The sequence below is a fragment of the Oncorhynchus masou genome, unplaced genomic scaffold (genome assembly GCF_036934945.1).
Source record: "Oncorhynchus masou masou isolate Uvic2021 unplaced genomic scaffold, UVic_Omas_1.1 unplaced_scaffold_1707, whole genome shotgun sequence".
Taxonomy (NCBI): Eukaryota; Metazoa; Chordata; class Actinopteri; order Salmoniformes; family Salmonidae; genus Oncorhynchus; species Oncorhynchus masou.
Window position 1 is genome coordinate 24,663 of NW_027007231.1, and position 25,049 is coordinate 49,711.

Here is a 25,049-nt window from a genome sequence, read left to right on the forward strand (position 1 = left end):
CTGTATGGTACTGTATGATACTGTATGGTATGATACTGTATGGTACTGTATGATACTGTATGGTACTGTATGATACCGTATGATACTGTATGGTATGATACTGTATGGTATGGTACTGTATGATACTGTATGGTATGGTACTGTATTTTACTGTATGGTATGATACTGTATGGTATGGTACTGTATGATACTGTATGGTGCTGTATGGTACTGTATGATACTGTATGATAATATATGATACTGTATGATACTGTATGATACTGTATGATACCGTATGGTACTGTATGATACTGTATGGTACCGTATGGTACTGTATGATACTGTATTGTGTGATACTGTATGGTACTGTATGGTACTGTATGGTATGATACTGTATGGTACTGTATGGTATGATACTGTATGGTACTGTATGGTACTGTATGATACTGTATGATACTGTATGGTACTGTATGATACTGTATGGTATGATACTGTATGGTACTGTATGGTACTGTATGTTACTGTATGATACTGTATGATACTGTATGGTATGATACTGTATGGTACTGTATGGTATGATACTGTATGGTACTGTATGGTACTGTATGATACTGTATGGTACTGTATGATACTGTATGGTATGATACTGTATGGTACTGTATGGTACTGTATGATACTGTATGGTACTGTATGATACTGTATGGTATGATACTGTATGGTACTGTATGGTATGATACTGTATGGTACTGTATGGTACTGTATGATACTGTATGATACTGTATGGTATGATACTGTATGGTACTGTATGGTACTGTATGGTACTGTATGATACTCTATGATACTGTATGGTATGATACTGTATGGTACTGTATGGTATGATACTGTATGGTACTGTATGGTACTGTATGATACTGTATGATACTGTATGGTATGATACTGTATGGTACTGTATGATACTGTATGGTATGATACTGTATGGTACTGTATGATACTGTATGGTACTGTATGATACCGTATGATACTGTATGGTATGATACTGTATGGTATGGTACTGTATGATACTGTATGGTATGGTACTGTATGATACTGTATGGTATGATACTGTATGGTATGGTACTGTATGATACTGTATGGTGCTGTATGGTACTGTATGATACTGTATGATAATATATGATACTGTATGATACTGTATGATACTGTATGATACCGTATGGTACTGTATGATACTGTATGGTACCGTATGGTACTGTATGATACTGTATTGTGTGATACTGTATGGTACTGTATGGTACTGTATGGTATGATACTGTATGGTACTGTATGGTATGATACTGTATGGTACTGTATGGTACTGTATGATACTGTATGATACTGTAGGGAACTGTATGATACTGTATGGTATGATACTGTATGGTACTGTATGGTACTGTATGATACTGTATGATACTGTATGATACTGTATGGTATGATACTGTATGGCACTGTATGGTATGATACTGTATGGTACTGTATGGTACTGTATGATACTGTATGGTACTGTATGGTATGATACTGTATGGTACTGTATGGTATGATACTGTATGGTACTGTATGGTACTGTATGATACTGTATGATACTGTATGGTATGATACTGTATGGTACTGTATGGTACTGTATGATACTGTATGATACTGTATGGTATGATACTGTATGGTACTATATGGTACTGTATGGTACTGTATGATACTGTATGATACTGTATGGTATGATACAATATGGTACTGTATGATACTGTATGGTACTGTATGGTACTGTATGATACTGTATGGTACTGTATGATACTGTATGGTATGATACTGTATGGTATGATACTGTATGGTACTGTATGATACTGTATGGTACTGTATGGTACTGTATGATACTGTATGGTACTGTATGATACTGTATGGTATGATACTGTATGGTACTGTATGGTACTGTATGGTACTGTATGATACTGTATGGTACTGTATGATACTGTATGGTATGATACTGTATGGTACTGTATGGTATGATACTGTATGGTACTGTATGGTACTGTATGATACTGTATTATACTGTATGGTATGATACTGTATGGTACTGTATGATACTGTATGGTACTGTATGGTACTGTATGATACTGTATGGTACTGTATGATACTGTATGATACTGTATGGTATGATACTGTATGGTACTGTATGGTATGATACTGTATGGTACTGTATGGTACTGTATGATACTGTTTGATACTGTATGGTATGATACTGTATGGTACTGTATGGTACTGTATGATACTGTATGGTATGATAGTGTATGGTACTGTATGATACTGTATGGTACTGTATGATACCGTATGATACTGTATGGTATGATACTGTATGGTATGGTACTGTATGATACTGTATGGTATGGTACTGTATGATACTGTATGGTATGATACTGTATGGTATGGTACTGTATGATACTGTATGATGCTGTATGGTACTGTATGATACTGTATGATAATATATGATACTGTATGATACTGTATGATACTGTTTGATACCGTATGGTACTGTATGATACTGTATGGTACCGTATGGTACTGTATGATACTGTATTGTGTGATACTGTATGGTACTGTATCGTACTGTACTGTATGGTACTGTATGGTACTGTACTGTATGATACTGTATGGTATGGTACTGTATGATACTGTATGGTAAGGTACTGTATGGTAATGTATGGTACTGTACTGTATGATACTGTATGGTACTGTATTGTATGATACCGTATGGTACTGTATGGTACTGTATGGTACTGTACTGTATGGTACTGTATGGTATGGTACTGTATGATACTGTATGGTACTGTATGATACTGTATGGTACTGTATGGTACTGTACTGTATGATACTGTATGGTACTGTATGGTACTGTACTGTATGATACTGTATGGTACTGTATGGTACTGTATGATACTGTATGATACTGTATGGTATGATACTGTATGGTACTGTATGATACTGTATGGTACTGTATGATACTGTATGGTATGGTACTGTATGGTACTGTATGATACTGTATGGTACTGTATGGTACTGTATGATACTGTATGGTACTGTATGATACTGTATGGTATGATACTGTATGGTACTGTATGGTATGATACTGTATGGTACTGTATGGTACTGTATGATACTGTATGATACTGTATGGTATGATACTGTATGGTACTGTATGGTACTGTATGATACTGTATGGTACTGTATGGTACTGTATGATACTGTATGATACTGTATGATACTGTATGGTATGATACTGTATGGTACTGTATGATACTGTATGATACTGTATGGTATGATACTGTATGGTACTGTATGGTACTGTATGATACTGTATGGTATGATACTGTATGGTACTGTATGATACTGTATGGTACTGTATGATACCGTATGATACTGTATGGTATGATACTGTATGGTACTGTATGATACTGTATGGTATGGTACTGTATGATACTGTATGGTATGATAGTGTATGGTATGGTACTGTATGATACTGTAAGGTGCTGTATGGTACTGTATGATACTGTATGATAATATATGATACTGTATGATACTGTATGATACTGTATGATACCGTATGGTACTGTATGATACTGTATGGTACCGTATGGTACTGTATGATACTGTATTGTGTGATACTGTATGGTACTGTATCGTACTGTACTGTATGGTACTGTATGGTACTGTACTGTATGATACTGTATGGTATGGTACTGTATGATACTGTATGGTATGGTACTGTATGGTAATGTATGGTACTGTACTGTATGATACTGTATGGTACTGTATTGTATGATACCGTATGGTACTGTATGGTACTGTATGGTACTGTACTGTATGGTACTGTATGGTATGGTACTGTATGATACTGTATGGTACTGTATGGTACTGTACTGTATGATACTGTATGGTACTGTATGGTATGGTACTGTGAGGTACTGTATGATACTGTATAGTATGGTACTGTATGATACTGTATGGTATTGTACTGTATGATACTGTATGGTACGGTACTGTATGGTATGCTACTGTATGATACTGTATGGTATGGTACTGTATGCTCCTGTATGATACTGTATGGTATGGTACTGTATGATACTGTATGATACTGTATGGTATGGTACTGTATGATACTGCATGATACTGTATGGTATGGTACTGTATGATACTGTATTGTATGGTACTGTATGATACTGTATGATACTGTATGGAATGGTACTGTATGATACTGTATGATACTGTATGGTATGGTACTGTATGATATGGTTTGATACTGTATGGTATGGTACTGCATGATACTGTATGGTACTGTATGGTATGGTACTGTATGATACTGTATGGTATGGTACTGTATGGTATGTTACTGTGTGGTATGGTACTGTATGGTATGGTACTGTATGGTATGATACTGTATGGTATGGTACTGTAGGGTATGATACTGTATGGTATGGTACTGTATGGTATGGTACTGCATGGTATGTTACTGTGTGGTATGGTACTGTATGGTATGTTACTGTGTGGTATGATACTGTATGATACTGTATGGTACTGTATGATACTGTATGATACTGTACGCTACTGTACTGTATGTTACTGTACTGTATGGTACTGTACTGTATGGTACTGTATGGTATGATACTGTATGGTATGTTACTGTTTGGTATGGTACTGTATGGTATGATACTGTATGGTACTGTATGATACTGTATGATACTGTACGCTACTGTACTGTATGGTACTGTACTGTATGGTACTGTATGGTATGATACTGTATGGTATGTTACTGTGTGGTATGGTACTGTATGGTATGATACTGTATGGTACTGTATGGTACTGTATGATACTGTATGATACTGTACGCTACTGTACTGTATGTTACTGTACTGTATGGTACTGTACTGTATGGTACTGTATGGTATGATACTGTATGGTACTGTATGGTATGATACTGTATGATACTGTACGCTACTGTACTGTATGTTACTGTACTGTATGGTACTGTACTGTATGGTACTGTATGGTATGATACTGTATGGTACTGTATGGTATGACACTGTATGGTACTGTATGGTACTGTATGGTATGATACTGTATGGTACTGTATGGTATGATACTGTATGATACTGTACGCTACTGTACTGTATGTTACTGTACTGTATGGTACTGTACTGTATGGTACTGGTTGGTATGGTACTGTATGGTATGATACTGTATGGTACTGTATGGTATGATACTGTATGGTATGGTACTGTATGGTATTGTACTGTATGGTATGGTACTGTATGGTACTGTATGATACTGTATGGTACTGTATGATACTGTATGATACTTTTGGTACTGTATGATACTGTATGGTATGTTACTGTATGGTATGGTACTGTATGGTATGATACTGTATTGTATGGTACTGTATGTTATGATACTGTATGGTATGATACTGTATGGTACTGTATGATACTGTATTCTACTGTATGGTATGTTACTGTGTGGTATGGTACTGTATGGTATGATACTGTATGGTATGGTACTGTATGATACTGTATTCTACTGTATGGTATGATACTGTATGGTATGGTACTGTATGATACTGTATGGTACTGTATGGTATGGTACTGCATGGTATGATACTGTATGGTATTGTACTGTATGGTACTGTATGGTATGGTACTGTATGGTATGGTACTGTATGGTATGATACTGCATGGTATGGTACTGTATGGTACTTTATGGTATAATGCTGTATGGTATGGTACTCTATGGTACTGTATGATACTGTATTCTACTGTATGGTTTGTTACTGTGTGGTATGGTACTGTATGTTACTGTATAGTATGGTACTGTATGGTACTGTATGTTACTGTATAGTATGGTACTGTATGGTACTGTATGGTATGATACTGTATGGTATGGTACTGTATGGTACTGTATGATACTGTATGGTACTGTATGATACTGTATGGTACTGTATGGTACGGCATGGTACTGTATGGTACTGCATGGTACTGTATGGTACGATGCTGTATGGTACTGTATGGTACTGTATGGTACTGTATGATACTGTATGGTACTGTATGTTACTGTATGGTACGATGCCATATGGTACTGTATGGTACTGTATGGTACTGTATGGTACTGTATGATACGGCATGGAGTATCTAAACACTCTTTCCTTCTTAGAGAAACGATGTGTGTGTGTGTGTGTGTGTGTGTGTGTGTGTGTGTGTGTGTGTGTGTGTGTGTGTTCTTTATTTATTTCTGTCTGTCTGTCTGTCTGTCTGAGTGTCTGTCTGTCTGTCTGTCTGTCTGTCTGAGTGTGTGTGTGAATGTGGAACATCTGTACACTCGGTAACAGCCAGACAGTTAATCATGATGTCATCCTTCTACAGTAGATTAGTAACACATGACGGATCTTCGTCACATGCTGCCTGATTCTTAAATGGCACCCTATTCCCTTTATAGTGCACTACTTTTGACCAGGGCCCTATAGGGAATAGGGTGCCATTTTGGACACACATATTTATACTGTCTGTCTGGGGAGGGAGGGAGGGCTGCCATGGTGACCAAGGAATGGTGTCGATGCGCTCATACAGGCAGACAGAGCTCAGATGAGACCTGGGGTACGATTAGGTGGCTTTGATCGCCCCCTGGTGGTGTGTGTGGGTCAACGTTATCATCTGAGTCGACTGATTACATCTGTTTTCAGTTCAGATTAAAAGCTTTGAATTAATCAGCATGGCTCATTCTGCTCTACACATGTTCCAATTGGGACAATAAAGAGTTGGTTTGATTTGCTTGATAGACTGATTCCTTCGTTCTTTGATTGTTTTGATTGATTGTCGGTGTGTCTGTCTTTAATAGGATTTGGAGATGCCAAGTCCACCCCAGAAACCCCTACCTGCCGACCCCCTGGGCAGGAATACCCAGAAACCTCTACCTGCCGACCCCCTGGGCAGGAATACCCAGAAGCCTCTACCTGCCGACCCCCTGGGCAGGAATACCCAGAAGCCTCTACCTGCCGACCCTCTGGGCAGGAATACCCAGAAGCCTCTACCTGCCGACCCCCTGGGCAGGAATACCCAGAAGCCTCTACCTGCCGACCCCCTGGGCAGGAATACCCAGAAGCCTCTACCTGCCGACTCCCTGGGCAGGAATACCCAGAAGCCTCTACCTGCCGACCCCCTGGGCAGGAATACCCAGAAGCCTCTACCTGCCGACCCCCTGGGCAGGAATACCCAGAAGCCTCTACCTGCCGACCCCCTGGGCAGGAATACCCAGAAGGCTCTACCTGCCGACCCCCTGGGCAGGAATACCCAGAAGCCTCTACCTGCCGACCCCCTGGGCAGGAATACCCAGAAGCCTCTACCTGCCGACCCCCTGGGCAGGAATACCCAGAAGGCTCTACCTGCCGACCCCCTGGGCAGGAATACCCAGAAGCCTCTACCTGCCGACCCCCTGGGCAGGAATACCCAGAAGCCTCTACCTGCCGACCCCCTGGGCAGGAATACCCAGAAGCCTTTGCCTGCTAACCCTAACACTAACTCCCCTTCAAGGAGTGGTCATCTGATTCGTAGCCCCATTGCTGTCGGTGTCCCCATCCCTGTACCTGTCCCCGGTGTCCCCAGGCCGCTGAGACCTGTTCCACACCACAACAGGTGCGTCCCAGATACTTTGGACAACACCCAGCATTAGATCAATCAACTTATAGTCTCGCTTGACAGACTGTTACTGGCTGGCCAAGGAAGATTTTGTTCAGCGTTCTGAGATGAATCAATTTATCCAGTCATGCCAAGACTATGTTTTCTAACCATTCACATTCCATTTCTTGATGTGATACTTAACATGCACTTTTAACATCTATCTCCCTTTCCCTCCCTCCCCAGATCTGTTCCTAAGCAACCCCCAACACTACCTAAGCCTCGTACGATCGTCCACGCCAAGTTCAGCAGCTGAGAGCAGCTGGACTAAACTTGAAGGGAATTGAAGAACGTTCTTTCTATAAGATGATAAAGACATTTCACTTGCACTATGAAACTCTGAAAACCTTAATGGTGTCTCTGAGTTTTGAATAATGGGGACGGACCGTTGGGCGGTTGGCGTGTCAGCGAGTCAGTCCCCCCCCCCTGTTGGTGCTCTGATGTCAGAGAGGTGCTATAGGTCTGAGCTCAGGTACACGTATGTATAGTATGTATGTTTTGTGTATTTATTCATTAGTTACCACACAGTGCACTGTGCCAGACACTTGGGATTTCATCTGTAGTCTTTATTTTCTACTGTTAGCCATTTGATTTCAATCATGGCGATATTTTAACCTGTTTCGATGGACAGGAAGCAAGGAGAAAGGTCCAACTGAACAAAGCCTTTCTCTGGAGATCTGGGAAGTTGGAAAGACCCTAACGTGGCGTTCAATGACCTGGATTCAGACCAAAGGGAAAGACATCTACAAACATCAGACAGGGAGACTTTCTTCTGCACTTGGGTTGACGGACTTGTGTTGCGTAAGACGCCAGCTGTTGTAAGACAACGGCGTCACTGGTAAATCCTGTCGTAGGTCTTCCTCCGTACAGTATACAGCCACCTGTTGTAAGACAACGGCGTCACTGGTAGATCCTGTCGTAGGTCTTCCTCCGTACAGTATACAGCCACCTGTTGTAAGACAACGGCGTCACTGGTAAATCCTGTCGTAGGTCTTCCTCCGTACAGTATACAGCCACCTGTTGTAAGACAACGGCGTCACTGGTAGATCCTGTCGTAGGTCTTCCTCCGTACAGTATACAGCCACCTGTTGTAAGACAACGGCGTCACTGGTAAATCCTGTCGTAGGTCTTCCTCCGTACAGTATACAGCCACCTGTTGTAAGACAACGGCGTCACTGGTAAATCCTGTCGTAGGTCTTCCTCCGTACAGTATACAGCCACCTGTTGTAAGACAACGGCATCACTGGTAAATCCTGTCGTAGGTCTTCCTCCGTACAGTGTACAGCCACCTGTTGTAAGACAACGGCATCACTGGTAAATCCTGTCGTAGGTCTTCCTCCGTACAGTGTACAGCCACCTGTTGTAAGACAACGGCGTCACTGGTAAATCCTGTCGTAGGTCTTCCTCCGTACAGTATACAGCCACCTGTTGTAAGACAACGGCATCACTGGTAAATCCTGTCGTAGGTCTTCCTCCGTACAGTGTACAGCCACCTGTTGTAAGACAACGGCATCACTGGTAGATCCTGTCGTAGGTCTTCCTCCGTACAGTATACAGCCACCTGTTGTAAGACAACGGCATCACTGGTAGATCCTGTCGTAGGTCTTCCTCCGTACAGTATACAGCCACCTGTTGTAAGACAACGGCGTCACTGGTAGATCCTGTCGTAGGTCTTCCTCCGTACAGTGTACAGCCACCTGTTGTAAGACAACGGCATCACTGGTAAATCCTGTCGTAGGTCTTCCGCCGTACAGTATACAGCCACCTGTTGTAAGACAACGGTATCACTGGTAGATCCTGTCGTAGGTCTTCCTCCGTACAGTATACAGCCACCTGTTGTAAGACAACGGCATCACTGGTAGATCCTGTCGTAGGTCTTCCTCCGTACAGTATACAGCCACCTGTTGTAAGACAACGGCGTCACTGGTAGATCCTGTCGTAGGTCTTCCTCCGTACAGTATACAGCCACCTGTTGTAAGACAACGGCGTCACTGGTAAATCCTGTCGTAGGTCTTCCTCCGTACAGTATACAGCCACCTGTTGTAAGACAACGGCATCACTGCTAGATCCTGTCGTAGGTCTTCCTCCGTACAGTATGACGCCACCTGTTGTAAGACAATGGCATCACTGGTAAATCCTGTCGTAGGTCTTCCTCCGTACAGTGTACAGCCAGCTGTTGTAAGACAACGACATCACTGGTAAATCCTGTCGTAGGTCTTCCTCCGTACAGTGTACAGCCAGCTGTTGTAAGACAACGACATCACTGGTAAATCCTGTCGTAGGTCTTCCTCCGTACAGTGTACAGCCAGCTGTTGTAAGACAACGGCATCACTGGTAAATCCTGTCGTAGGTCTTCCTCCGTACAGTGTACAGCCAGCTGTTGTAAGACAACGGCATCACTGGTAAATCCTGTCGTAGGTCTTCCTCCGTACAGTGTACAGCCAGCTGTTGTAAGACAACGACATCACTGGTAAATCCTGTCGTAGGTCTTCCTCCGTACAGTGTACAGCCAGCTGTTGTAAGACAACGGCATCACTGGTAAATCCTGTCGTAGGTCTTCCTCCGTACAGTGTACAGCCAGCTGTTGTAAGACAACGGCATCACTGGTAAATCCTGTCGTAGGTCTTCCTCCGTACAGTGTACAGCCAGCTGTTGTAAGACAACGGTATCACTGGTAGATCCTGTCGTAGGTCTTCCTCCGTACAGTGTATGCCCTGATGCTGAGAGACTGAGCCCTGAGGAACACCAATAACAACCTTACACCAACCATACACCAACCGTACACCAACCTTACAACAACCATACACCAACTATACACCAACCATACACCAACTATACACCAACCTTACAACAACCATACACCAACTATACACCAACCTTACACCAACTTATCACCAACCATACACCAATCTTTCAACAACTTCAGTGCCTTACAAAAGTGTTCATCCCCCTTGGCGTTTTTCCTATTGTGTTGCATTACAACCTGTAATTTAAATAGATTTTTATTTGCATTTCATGTAATGGACATATAAAAAATAGTCCAAATTTGTGAAGTGAAATGATAAAAAAATGAAAAAAATAAAAGTGGTGTGTGCATATGTATTCACCCCCTTTGCTATGAAGCCCCTCCCCTTTGCTATGAAGCCCCTCCCCTTTGCTATGAAGCCTCTAAATAAGATCTGGTGCAACCAATGACCTTCAGAAGTCACATAATTAGTTAAATAAAGTCCACCTGTGTGCAATCTAAGTGTCACATGATCTGTCACATGATCTCAGTAATTCTTTATCCCCTTACACTGTGTATAAGATATTAGTTTTGGAATTGTTAGTTAGATTACTTGTTGGTTATTACTGCATTGTCGGAACTGGAAGCACAAGCATTTTGCTACACTCGCATTAACATCTGCTAACCTTGTGTATGTGACAAATAAAATTTGATTTGATGATTTGTATATATACACCTGTTCTGAAAGGCCCCAGAGTCTGCAACACCACCAAGCAAGCGGCACCATGAAGACCAAGGAACTCTCCAAACAGGTCAGGGACAAAGTTGTGGAGAAGTACAGATCAGGGTTGGGTTATAAAATAATATCAGAGACTTTAAACATCCCACGGAGCACCATTAAACACATTATTAAAAAAATAAAGAATATGGCACCACAACAAACCTGCCAAGAGAAGGCCGCCCACCAAAACTCACAGACCAGGCAAGGAGGGCAGCAGGGGAGCCTAGTGGTTAGAGCCTTGGACTAGTAGCCAAAAAAAGTTGCAAGTTCAAATCCCCCAGCTGACAAGGTACAAATCTGTCATTCTGCCCCTGAACAGGCAGTTAGCCCACTGTTCCTAGAATTTGTTCTTAACTGACTTGCCTAGTTAAATAAAGGTAAAATAAAATAAATAAATAAACATCAGAGAGGCAACAAAGGGACCAAAGAGACCCCTGAATGAGCTGCAGTAGTGTTCAACTCCACAGTGGAGATTGGAGTATCTGCCCATAGGACCACTTTAAGCCTTACACTCCACAGCGGAGATTGGAGTATCTGCCCATAGGACCACTTTAAGCCTTACACTCCACAGTGGAGATTGAAGTATCTGCCCATAGGACCACTTTAAGCCTTACACTCCACAGCGGAGATTGGAGTATCTGCCCATTGGACCACTTTAAGCCTTACACTCCACAGTGGAGATTGAAGTATCTGCCCATAGGACCACTTTAAGCCTTACACTCCACAGCGGAGATTGAAGTATCTGCCCATAGGACCACTTTAAGCCGTACACTCCACAGCGCTGGGCTTTACGGAAGAGTGTCCAGAAAAAATCCATTGCTTAAAGAAAGAAATAAGCAAACATGTTTGGTGTTCGCCAAAAGGCATGTGGGAGACTCCCCAAACATATGGAAGAAGGTTCTCTGGTCAGATAAGACTAAAATTGTGCTTTTTGGCCATCAAGAAAAACACTATGTCTGGCACAAACCCAACATCTGTCATCACCCCGAGAACAACATCCCAGTGATTCTGGCATGGTGGTGCCAGAATCATGCTGTGGGGGTGTTTTTCATCGTCAGGGACGGGGAACCTGGTCAGAATTGAAGGAATGCCGAAATACAGGGAAATTCTTAAGGGAAACCTGCTTCAGTCTTCCAGAGATTTGAGACTGGGACGGAGGTTCACCTTCGTCCCACCTTCACCTGAGTGGCTTAAGGTGAAACATTTAAATACCTTGGAATGGCCTAGTCAAAGCCCAGACCTCAATCCAATTGAGAATCTGTGGTATGACTTAAAGATGGCTGTACATCAGCGGAACCCATCCAACTAGAAGGAGCTGGAGCAGTTTAGCCTTGAAGAATGGGCAAAAATCCCAGTGGCTAGATGTGCCAAGCTTATAGAGACATACCCCAAGACACTTACAGATGTAATTGCTGCAAAAGGTGGCTCTACAAAGTAGTAGTTACGCACATTCAAGTTTTCTGTTTTTTGTCTTATTTCTTGTTTGTTTCCCAATAAAAAATATTTGTAAATCAAATGATTCAACCCCCCCCCAATCCATTTTAATTCCAGGTTGTAAGGCAATAAAATAGGAAAAATTTTCGCAAGCCACTGTATACACCAATCTAACACAAACCTGACGACAACCCTACACCAACTTTACACCAACCTAACACCAACTTTACACCAACCTAACACAAACCTGACAACAACCCTACACCAACTTTACACCAACCTTACACCAATCTAACACAAACCTGACAACAACCCTACACCAACTTTACACCAACCTAACACCAATCTTTCACAAACTTTACACCAATCTTACACCGACTACACACCAATTTCACATCAACCTTAAAACAGCTATACACCAACCTTACATCAATCATACACCAACCTTACACCAACCTAACAAAAACCTTACAACAACTTTACACCAACCTTAGAACAACCATACACCAACTTTATACCAACCTTAAACCAGCTATACACCAATCTTACACCAACCATACACCAATCTTACATGTTATTACACAGTCCAGAGGTGTTATTACACAGTCCAGAGGTGTTATTACACAGTCCAGAGGTGTCTTAGTCTTGTCTTTATGTCATAAAACTCAGAAGATACAAGGTGATTATTTTATTACATTATTTTATGTTTTTTTATTACAGCGTGAAGGCTGTAATTGTTGACAATATTGTTCAAAACTTTTCATTCACACTGTTCAACTTTATTTTAATCACACACTTCTTGTTCTCAAATATCTCGATGGAAAAACAGATATGTTTTGTCACGTCTATCTTGTATTTAATCTCTTGGCTTTCGGAGGCAGAGATCCAGAGATTCATAATCAGTTAGTTTTACTATGACGTTCTATTGTGTTGCACTCGTTTTACCTTGTTTACTTTGCTGTTTGAAAGTCTTGTTGCCATGACACCAGTATTACTGTTCTGAGTCCTACCTGTCCTGAGTTCTACCTGTCCTGAGTCTTACCTGTCCTGAGTCTTACCTGTCCTGTGTTCTACCTGTCCTGTGTCCAACCTGTCCTGAGTCCTACCTGTCCTGTGTTCTACCTGTCCTGAGTCCTACCTGTCCTGTGTTCTACCTGTCCTGAGTCCTACCTGTCCTGTGTTCTACCTGTCCTGAGTCCTACCTGTCCTGAGTCCTACCTGTCCTGAGTCCTACCTGTTCTGAGTCCTACCTGTCCTGTGTTCTACCTGTCCTGAGTCCTACCTGTCCTGTGTTCTACCTGTCCTGAGTCCTACCTGTCCTGAGTCCTACCTGTCCTGAGTCCTACCTGTCCTGTGTTCTACCTGTCCTGAGTCCTACCTGTCCTGAGTCCTACCTGTTCTGAGTCCTACCTGTCCTGAGTCCTACCTGTCCTGTTTCCTACCTGTCCTGAGTCCTACCTGTCCTGAGTCCTACCTGTCCTGAGTCCTACCTGTCCTGAGTCCTACCTATCCTGAGTCCTACCTGTTCTGAGTCCTACCTGTTCTGAGTCTTGCCTGTCCTGTGTTCTACCTGTCCTGAGTCCTACCTGTCCTGAGTCCTACCTGTTCTGAGTCCTACCTGTCCTGTGTCCTACCTGTAGTCAAATCAGTATTACCTGTCCTCTGTCTACCTGTCCTGAGTCCTACTGTACCTGTCCTGAGTCCTACCTGTCCTGTTTCCTACCTGTAGTCACATCAGTATTACCTGTCCTGTGTCCTACTGTACCTGTCCTGTGTCCTACCTGTGGTCACATCAGTATTACCTGTCCTGTGTCCTACCTGTCCTCTGTCCTACCTGTATGTTCTGTTTGAAAGTTAATTTTTGTCTGTGTTACATAGAAAACACAATATGCTCCATGTAAACACCACACGTTATCATGGACAGATCGATTTTTGTAAGATAAGTCTTTCATACACTTTAGTGTCTATGTCAATACACACAGACCTTTGAACACTTGAGCAGTATCAGTAAAATGTTTTTTTATTAAGCACTAAAGTGGTCTTGTTTTTTGTGTGTGTGTGTCTATTATAAAATTCATACTAATGTTCACCGTTGACTGCTGTTGGCTACTATTCCCCTCCAACAAACGGATGATGATCTGAAATAAAACTACGTCAGACATTTTGAAACACTTAAGAAATAGTGAAACTGTCCAAACCGTTTAGAAAGGTTGAGTACAGTGCCCTGCGAAAGTATTCGGCCCCCTTGAACTTTGCGACCTTTTGCCACATTTCACATTGCAAAACTGATAGAGACATACCCCAAGCGACTTAGAGCTGTAATCGCAGCAAAAGGTGGCGCTACAAAGTATTAACTTAAGGGGGCTGAATAATTTTGCACGCCCAATTTTTCAGTTTTTGATTTGTTAAAAAAGTTTGAAATATCCAATAAATTAAATATCCAATAAATGTCGTTCCACTTCATGATTGTGTCCCACTTGTTGTTGATTCTTCACAAAAAAATAGTTTTATATCTCTATGTTTGAAGCCTGAAATGTGGCAAAAGGTCGCAAAGTTCAAGGGGGCTGAATACTTTCGCAAGGCACTGTATATGAATACAGAAGGGAGTAGTTGTCTTTCTTTCAAAATGTTTAGCCGTTTCTGTTGCACCTGAGTCCAACTGGTTTCTGAAACAACGGTCTGCTTCGTTCTCTAAGAGCAGCTTGACAGAGTCTACATAAGTTGTTCAGGAGAGTATTCTGAATGCCAGACGGACATCACATCTCTTTATGACTGTTGTTGTCGTGAAGTCAGGAAACAGTGTAAGGTATAAATCCAGACTATAGTCCTATTAGCTAAGATATAACTCCAGACTATAGTCCTATTAGCTAAGATATAACTCCAGACTATAGTCTTATTAGCTAAGGTATAACTCCAAACTATAGCTATAGTCCTATTAGCTAAGATATAACTCCAGACTATAGTCCTATTAGCTAAGGTATAACTCCAGACTATAGTCCTATGAGCTAAGATATAACTCCAGACTATAGTCCTATGAGCTAAGATATAACTCCAGACTATAGTCCTATTAGCTAAGATATAACTCCAGACTATAGTCCTATTAGCTAAGATATAACTCCAGACTATAGTCCTATTAGCTAAGATATAACTCCAGACTATAGTCCTATTAGCTAAGGTATAACTCCAGACTATAGTCCTATGAGCTAAGATATAACTCCAGACTATAGTCCTATTAGCTAAGGTATAACTCCAGACTATAGTCCTGTTAGCTAAGATATAACTCCAGACTATAGTCCTATTAGCTAAAATTAAACTCCAGACTATAGTCCTATTAGCTAAAATTAAACTCCAGACTATAGTCCTATGAGCTAAGATATAACTCCAGACTATAGTCCTATTAGCTAAGATATAACTCCAGACTATAGCTATAGTCCTATTAGCTAAGATATAACTCCAGACTCCAGTCCTATTAGCTAAAATATAACTCCAGACTATAACTATAGTCCTATTAGCTAAGATATAACTCCTGACTATAGTCCTATTAGCTAAGATATAACTCCAGACTCCAGTCCTATTAGTTGAAATATAACTCCAGACTACAGTCCTGTTAGCTATAGTCAAATAATTAACATCCAATCACATTAACCGTTACTCTCTCGCGGGAAATCCACTCATGGTCCTTATGTAGCCAATCGTAGCTGCTGCTCATGTTGGTATCTGTACTGATGGCGCAAACGCCATGTCAGGGAGACACAGTGGAGTGGTAACGCGCGTGCAAGCAGTTGCTCCTGACGCCACTTGGGTCCACTACAGCATCCACTGAGAGGCTCTTGGGTACACTGCAGCATCCACTGAGAGGCTCTTGGGTCCACTGCAGCATCCACCGAGAGGCTCTTGGGTACACTGCAGCATCCACTGAGAGGCTCTTGGGTCCACTGCAGCATCCACCGAGAGGCTCTTGGGTCCACTGCAGCATCCACCGAGAGGCTCTTGGGTACACTGCAGCATCCACCGAGAGGCTCTTGGGTACACTGCAGCATCCACTGAGAGGCTCTTGGGTACACTGCAGCATCCACCCGGAGGCTCTTGGGTCCACTGCAGCATCCACCCAGAGGCTCTTGGGTCCACTGCAGCATCCACCCGGAGGCTCTTGGGTAAACTGCAGCATCCACCGAGAGGCTCTTGGGTACACTGCAGCATCCACCCGGAGGCTCTTGGGTAAACTGCAGCATCCACCGAGAGGCTCTTGGGTACACTGCAGCATCCACCGAGAGGCTCTTGGGTACACTACAGCATCCACCAAGAGGCTCTTGGGTAAACTGCAGCATCCACCGAGAGGCTCTTGGGTACACTGCAGCATCCACCGAGAGGCTCTTGGGTACACTGCAGCATCCACCCGGAGGCTCTTGGGTACACTGCAGCATCCACTGAGAGGCTCTTGGGTACACTGCAGCATCCACCCGGAGGCTCTTGGGTACACTGCAGCATCCACCCGGAGGCTCTTGGGTACACTGCAGCATCCACTGAGAGGCTCTTGGGTACACTGCAGCATCCACCCGGAGGCTCTTGGGTACACTACAGCATCCACCCGGAGGCTCTTGGGTACACTGCAGCATCCACTGAGAGGCTCTTGGGTACACTGCAGCATCCACCCGGAGGCTCTTGGGTACACTACAGCATCCACCAAGAGGCTCTTACTGCCAAGGAAATGCCTGATAGCTTGAAAGACGTTTTGGACACTACAGTGAAAATGGTTATGAAATGGCGAGCTTGTTAGCGGTGGTGCGCGCTAAGAGCGTTTCAATCGGTGACGTCACTCTCTCTGAGACCTGAAGTAGTGGTTCCCCTTGCCCTGCAAGGGCCGCGGCTTTTGTGGTAACGATGCTTCGAGGGTGACTGTTGTTGATGTGTGCAGAGGGTCTCTTGTTCGAGCGAGGAGAGGGACGGAAGCTATACTGTTACACTAAGGTATAACTCCAGATGACCTAATGTAACAAAACGGTGACTGTCTCGACAATAACACTAGTTAACTCTATGAAAGCATATGCATTAAGTTTAATTTCATTCAGATTGCAGAACCAGCAATATACAATCTTAACAGAGTGTACCATAACTGATGAACGGGCATGACACTTTATGCCATGGGTGGCCAAACAGAGCTGACATAAGGCCACGCCTCCAACAATGGGTTTGTCAAAACAAGCATTGTGATTGGTTGAGACGCGTTCTAAATCATACTTTAAAAAAAATGTTTAGCGCGTGTAAATCTATGTATGTTCTCCATCTGAGAATTCCCTGCAGCATCCGCTGTCCCATCCGCCCAGCCAGCCAATTCATTAACTTGATCTCCACTATAAAAAAACAAACATCTGGACTTTATTTCCCCTTGCTTCTATGGTTGGAATGGAACGGTATCAAACACATCAAACATATGGAAACAACATTTGAATCTGTTCCTATAATTCCATTACAGCCATTACAACGAGCCCGTCCTCCTATAACTCATTCCACCAGCCTCCACTGGTGCACACCCCCTCTCCCTGTCAATTTTATTCGATTATTATAAGAGGGTTATTAGTCTACAGTCGGCCTAGTGGTCACGTGATCATGTGTAGGCGCACATTAATTCTTGTTCACGCGACTCGTGGAGCCTATGCAAATCATCCCACGTGTTTGACCATGCCAGTGGTCAATAGCGCAACAGGTCGCTGCGGATTGACAGACGAGAAACGGTGATAGAGTTTTAATCCGACATAAGAACAAAAAACTGCATGTTGTTTGTCCTGAAATCTCTTCACATTTGTCAACAAAACATTAACGGAAATCTGTTTTGGATTATACATTGAACTCCAAGTCAACGTTGGGATTGTTACATGGATTATAATGTGTCGGTGAGTTCATTTTTTAGAAGGATAAACGGTTCTCTGTGCCTTTTGATTATATCTGTTGGCAACAGTTGTTGCTCTCCCGACGGGATCCTCGATCATTTCCATGGCGGAGAGATCAACCATGTCCGAGCAGGACAAGCATTTGATGGAGAAAGAGATTTGTTCGGATTCGGAAACTGCTGACTACGTGGAAGAAGCTTTTGTCTTCGGAGAGGATCTGGAGTTGAACCGATTTGATGGATTGCCTTTCTCCTCTCGTTATTATAAACTACTGCAAGAGAGACAGTCTCTACCTGTTTGGAAAGCTAGAGAGGAATTTTTGGATATCCTGGTGAACAATCGACTTGTTATAGTATCTGGTACAACTAAAACTGGGAAAAGTACACAGGTGAGTTGTGGAATTAATAGGAGAGTATTCAGATCTAAAATAATATTTTCAACAAATTTCTAAAATAATAATAGAGAAAAACAATATTTCCCCTTTGATTCCCAATACAGTATCTAGTATTTATATAATTATGTATTGCTTTTGTTGCAAATGTCTTAATTGGTATAGGGGCGGCATGGTAGCCTAGCGGTTAGAGTGTGGGGGAGGCAGGGTAGCCCGTTGGAGCGTTGGACTAGTAACCGGAAGGTTTCAAGTACAAACTCCCGAGCTGACAAGGTACAAATCTGTCGTTCTGCCCCTGAACAGGCAGTTAACCCACTGTTCCCAAGCCGTCATTGAAAATAAGAATTTGTTTTTAACTCACTTGCCTGGTTAAATAAAGGTATAAAAAAAATAGTAGCATACATTCTATACATGACATGTGGAAGACGTCTAAATAGGCAACAAAAACACGCCAGCTACTTCATAGTCTGCGACCAATACCTTTTCTAATGTCCTGCTATTAGCTTTTTCTCCAGATCTCATCCACATCATAATTCCTTACACTGGAGTTTTTTTTATATAAGTGTAGTATAGAGTTGTTATTGAAGCAAAAAATAAGTGACAGCATTCAAGTAATAGACTTCTACCAGGATCTTGTTGTAAAGTGTGAAATGCCAGCCGGCTGCATTGGGAAGGTCAGTCTTCCATTGGGACCCTTATAAATATAGCTCCAGCCTGCAGGGAACCTGATATTAATACAATTAGCTATGTTTTCGTCCCAAATGGCACCCTATCGCCTACGTATTGCACTACTGTTGTCCTGGACCCTGTAGGATCTGGTCAAAAGTAGTGCACTCCACAGGGAACATCATGCTATTTGGGACAGAGAGACTCCTATGTCTTAGACCCTGAAGCTGCACATACGACTTTAGATATGACTCTGTTTACTTACACCAGAATCCGCTAGCCCTGGTCCCAGATCTGATCTTACTAGCCCTGGTCCCAGATCTGATCTCACTAGCCCTGGTCCCAGATCTGATCTCACTAGCCCTGGTCCCAGATGTGATCTCACTAGCCCTGGTCCCAGATCTGATCTCACTAGCCCTGGTCCCAGATGTGATCTCACTAGCCCTGGTCCCAGATGTGATCTCACTAGCCCTGGTCCCAGATGTGATCTCACTAGCCCTGGTCCCAGATCTGATCTCACCTAGCCCTGGTCCCAGATCTGATCTCACTAGCCCTGGTCCCAGATCTGATCTCACCTAGCCCTGGTCCCAGATCTGATCTCACCTAGCCCTGGTCCCAGATCTGATCTCACTAGCCCTGGTCCCAGATCTGATCTCACCTAGCCTGGTCCCAGATCTGATCTCACCTAGCCTGGTCCTAGATCTGATCTCACTAGCCTGGTCCCAGATCTGATATCACCTGGTCCCAGATCTGATCTGATCTCACCTAGCCTGGTCCCAGATCTGATCTCACTATCCCTGGTCCCAGATCTGATCTCGCTATCCCTGGTCCCAGATCTGATCTCACTAGCCCTGGTCCCAGATCTGATCTCACTAGCCTGGTGCCAGGTGCCAGATCTGATCTCTCCAGCCTGGTCCCAGATCTGATCTTGCTAGCCCTGGTCCCAGATCTGATCTCTCTAGCCTGGTCCCAGATCTGATCTCACTAGCCCTGGTCCCAGATATGATCTCACTAGCCTGGTCCCAGATCCGATCTCACTAGTCTGGTCCTATTTCTGATCTCACCGAGCCTGGTCCCAGATCTGATCTCACTAGCCTGGTCCCAGATCTGATCTCACTAGTCTGGTCCCATATCTGATCTCACTAGCCTGGTCCCAGATCTGATCTCACTAGTCTGGTCCCATATCTGATCTCACCTAGCCTGGACCCAGATCTGATCTCACCTAGCCTGGTCCCAGATCTGATCTCGCTAGCCTGGACCCAGATCTGATCTCACCTAGCTTGGTTCCAGATCTGATCTCACTAGCCTGGTGTCAGATCTGATCTCACCTAGCCTGGTCCCAGATCTTATCTCTCTAGCCTGGTCCCAGATCTGATCTCACCTAGCTTGATCCCAGATCTGATCTCACCTAGCCTGGTCTCAGATCTGATCTCACCTAGCCTGGTCCCAGATCTGATCTCTCTAGCCTGGTCCCAGATCTGATCTCTCTAGCCTGGCCTCAGATCTGTTGGTGCTTCTGCCTGCTCCATTGCTATATTGTGAAGCCATGTCCAGAGAGCAGAAGCAGACAGGCATCCAGGTTAAGAATCCACTCCTTTCATATGATGACTGAGTTCATGGGTTTAATATGACCAAATACCTGTAAATACCCCAATTCCCATTAGTCACGTATGCATCACTTTAGTAGTTAATATCCCCAACCTAACCCAGTTGTCCAATGAGTCTAGGGACAGATGTGAGTATTGAATGGCCTCTCCCTCTCACTGTAATCTGATTTAGATGTTTTCGAAGCAGAAGTATGAGCACATGGTTAATGGGTATATGGCTATTCATTCCAGGGGTTGTGCACTGTGCTGTGTCTTTGTTTGAGCCAGAGATGTTTTAAACAAAAATCCATTGTATCTTGGAAAACTCTTTTTTTTAAAACTTTTATTTAACTAGGCAAGTCAGTTGACAGCCTACACCGGCCAAAACCGGACAATGCTGGGCCCAATTGTACGCCGCCCTATGTGACTCCCAATCACGGCCGGTTGTGATACAGCCTGTAATCGAACCAGAGTGTCTGTAGTGATGCTTCTACCACTGATATGCAGTGCCTTAGACCACTGTGCCACTCGGGTGGTTGATGCAAGTCCCATGGGATCTCTTTCCTGCAGTGCTTCCAAAAACATAGTTCAATTAGATCCTAATTAAATTCTATTCTATTCAATTATATTCTATTATATTCAATTAGATTCTATTCTATTCAATTAGATTCTATTCTATTCAATTAGATTCTATTCTATTCAATTAGATTCTAGAACTACGAGTATAAACTTCAGAGAGGATTGTTGGCATTTGTTCTGCCTGTGTGCTACACAGGGAATGTCCCTAGGTGCTGAATGACACTGATTATGGCGAAATTGATGATCTGGCTATGAATGTCTCACGGTCACATTCCCAGAGACAAAGAGTCTGGCTCTGGCTCTGAAAATGCCCTTCTTCAAGGCAAGAACGGAAAATTTGACATACCAATTAGGATCTGGATAAACATACTTGAATCAGCTATACAACTCATTGCCCTTTATGGTTGTGAGGTCTGGGGTCCGCTCACCAACCAAGAATTCACAAAATGGGACAAACACTAAATTGAGACTCTGCATGCAGAATTCTGCAAAAATATCCTCCGTGTACAACGTAGAACACCAAATAATGCATGCAGAGCAGAATTAGGCCAATAACCGCTAATTATACAAATCCAGAAAAGAGCCATTAAATTCTACAACCACCTAAAAGGAAGTGATTCCCAAACCTTCCATAACAAAGCCATCAGCTACAGAGAGATGAACCTGGAGAAGAGTCCCCTAAGCAAGCTGGTCCTGGGGCTCTGTTCACAAACACAAACAGACCCCACAGAGCCCCAGAACAGCAACACAATTAGACCCAACCAAATCATGAGAAAACAAAAAGATTTTCACTTGACACATTGGAAGAATCAATATCAAAACTGACAAAACTAGAATGCTATTTGGACATTAACAGAGAGTACACAGTGGCAGAATACCTGACCACTGTGACTGACCCAAACTTAAGGAAAGCTTTGACTATGTACAGACTCAGTGAGCATAGCCTTGCTATTGAGAAAGGCCGCCGTAGGCAGACATGGCTCTCAAGTGAAGACAGGCTATGTGCTCACTGCCCACAAAATGAGTTGGAAACTGAGCTGCACTTCCTAACCTCCTGCCCAATGTATGACCATATTAGAGACACATATTTCCCTCAGATTACACAGATCCATAAAGAATTTGAAAACAAACCGATTTTGATAACCTCCCATATCTACTGGGCAAAATCCTACAGTGACCAATCACAGCAGTAGGATTTGTGATGTGTTTTAAAAAATATATATATATTTAACCTTTATTTAACCAGGTGGCCAGTTGAGATCAAGTTCTCATTGACAACTGAGACCTGGCCAAAATAAAGCAAAGCAGTGCGACACAAACAACAACACAGAGTTACACATGGAATAAACAAGCGTACAGTCAATAACACAATAGAAAAATCTATATGCAGTGTGTGCAAATGTAGTAAGGCATTCTAGTACCTGTTGTAAGATTAGAGAGGTATTCATTCGAGGCATTCTAGTACCTGTTGTAAGATTAGATAGGTATTCATTCTAGGCATTCTAGTACCTGTTGTAAGATTAGAGAGGTATTCATTCTAGGCATTCTAGTACCTGTTGTAAGATTAGAGAGGTATTCATTCGAGGCATTCTAGTACCTGTTGCCACAAGAAAAGGTCAACTAGTGAAGAACAAACCCCATTGTAAATACAACCCATATTTATGCTTATTTATTTTCCATTTTGTACTTCGTTGCAACACTGTATAAAGACATAATATAACATTTGAAATGTCTTTATTCTTTTGGAACTTTTGTGAGTGTAATGTTTACTGTTCATTTTTATTGGATATTTCACTTTTGTTTATTATCTACCTCACTTGCTTTGCCAACGTAATGTTAACATATGTTTCCCATGCTAATAAATCACCTTGAATTGAATTGAATTGAGTGACAGTGTGAAGCTAACTGTGAATTTCCCCTGTATAACATGGGTCTTAAGGCCCTCCCTCCCCTCTCTCCCTCCCTCTCTCCCTCCCCTCCCCTGTCTCTCCCTCCCTCTCTCTCTACCTCCCCCTGTCTCTCCCTCCCCTCTATCTCTCTCTCTCTCTCTCTCTCTCTCTCTCCCCCTCACCTCCCTTCCCTCCCCTCTCTCCCTCCCCTCCCCTGTCTCTCCCTCCCTCCCCTCTCTCTCCTCTCCCTCCCCTGTCTCTCTCTCTCCCTCCCCTCTCTCCTCTCTCCCTCCCCTCTCTCCCCTCTCCCTCCCCTCTCTCTCTCTCTCTCCCTCCCCTCTCCCCTCTCTCCCTCCCCTCTCTCCCCTCTCCCTCCCATCTCTCTCTCTCTCCCTCCCCTCTCCCTCCCCTCCCTCCCTCCCTCCCACCCCTCCCTCCCCTTCCCTCCCCTCCCCTCCCCTCTCCCCCTCTGGCCTCCAGCTGTTAGGTACTAATCCTCTGAAGCTGTCACTTGCTGCCACAGCAGTTTAGCACAATACAATTAGTAGGAGCTGGTCCTTGTCACTAGTGTGTCACCGGCTCCGGGTTGTGGTCGACACCGGCTCCGGGTTGTGGTCGACACCGGCTCCCTGTTGTGGTCGACACCGGCTCCGGGTTGTGGTCAGTTCCCGCTCAGCCCAGTCAAAACTGTTCGCTGCTCTGGCCCCCAATGGTGGAACAAACTCCCTCACGATGCCAGGACAGCGGAGTCAATCACCACCTTCCGGAGACACCTGAAACCCCACCTCTTCAAGGAATACCTAGGATAGGATAAAGTAATCCTTCTCACCCCCCCACCCCCTAAATGATTTAGATGCACTATTGTAAAGTGGCTGTTCCACTGGATGTCAGAAGGTGAATTCACCAATTTGTAAGTCGCTCTGGATAAGAGCGTCTGCTAAATGACTTAAATGTAAATGTGGTCGACACCGGCTCCCTGTTGTGGTCGACACCGGCTCCCTGTTGTGGTCGACACCGGCTCCGGGTTGTGGTCGACACCGGCTCCCTGTTGTGGTCGACACCGGCTCCGTGTTTTGGTCGACACCGGCTCCAGCTCCATGTTGTGGTCGACACCGGCTCCGGGTTGTGGTCGACACCGGCTCCCTGTTGTGGTTGACACCGGCTCCGGGTTGTGGTCGACACCGGCTCCGGGTTGTGGTCGACACCGGCTCCCTGTTGTGGTCGACACCGGCTCCCTGTTGTGGCCGACACCGGCTCCGTGTTTTGGTCGACACTGGCTCCGGCTCCATGTTGTGGTCGACACCGGCTCCCTGTTGTGGTCGACACCGGCTCCGAGTTGTGGTCGACACCGGCTCCCTGTTGTGGTCGACACCGGCTCCGGGTTGTGGT

At 43.7% G+C, this 25,049-nt stretch overlaps 1 protein-coding gene across 1 annotated transcript in view; it reads left to right on the forward strand.

The window, feature by feature from the left end:
- Nucleotides 1–18,346: 18,346 nt before the first annotated feature.
- Nucleotides 18,347–25,049, forward strand: part of LOC135532059 (putative pre-mRNA-splicing factor ATP-dependent RNA helicase DHX32) — a 65,058-nt gene continuing 58,355 nt past the window's right edge. The window contains exon 1 of the mRNA XM_064959707.1: nucleotides 18,347–18,937. Within this exon, the coding sequence (XP_064815779.1) occupies nucleotides 18,653–18,937 (285 nt within the window). The 5' untranslated portion in view covers nucleotides 18,347–18,652. The remainder of the gene's footprint in view (nucleotides 18,938–25,049) is intronic.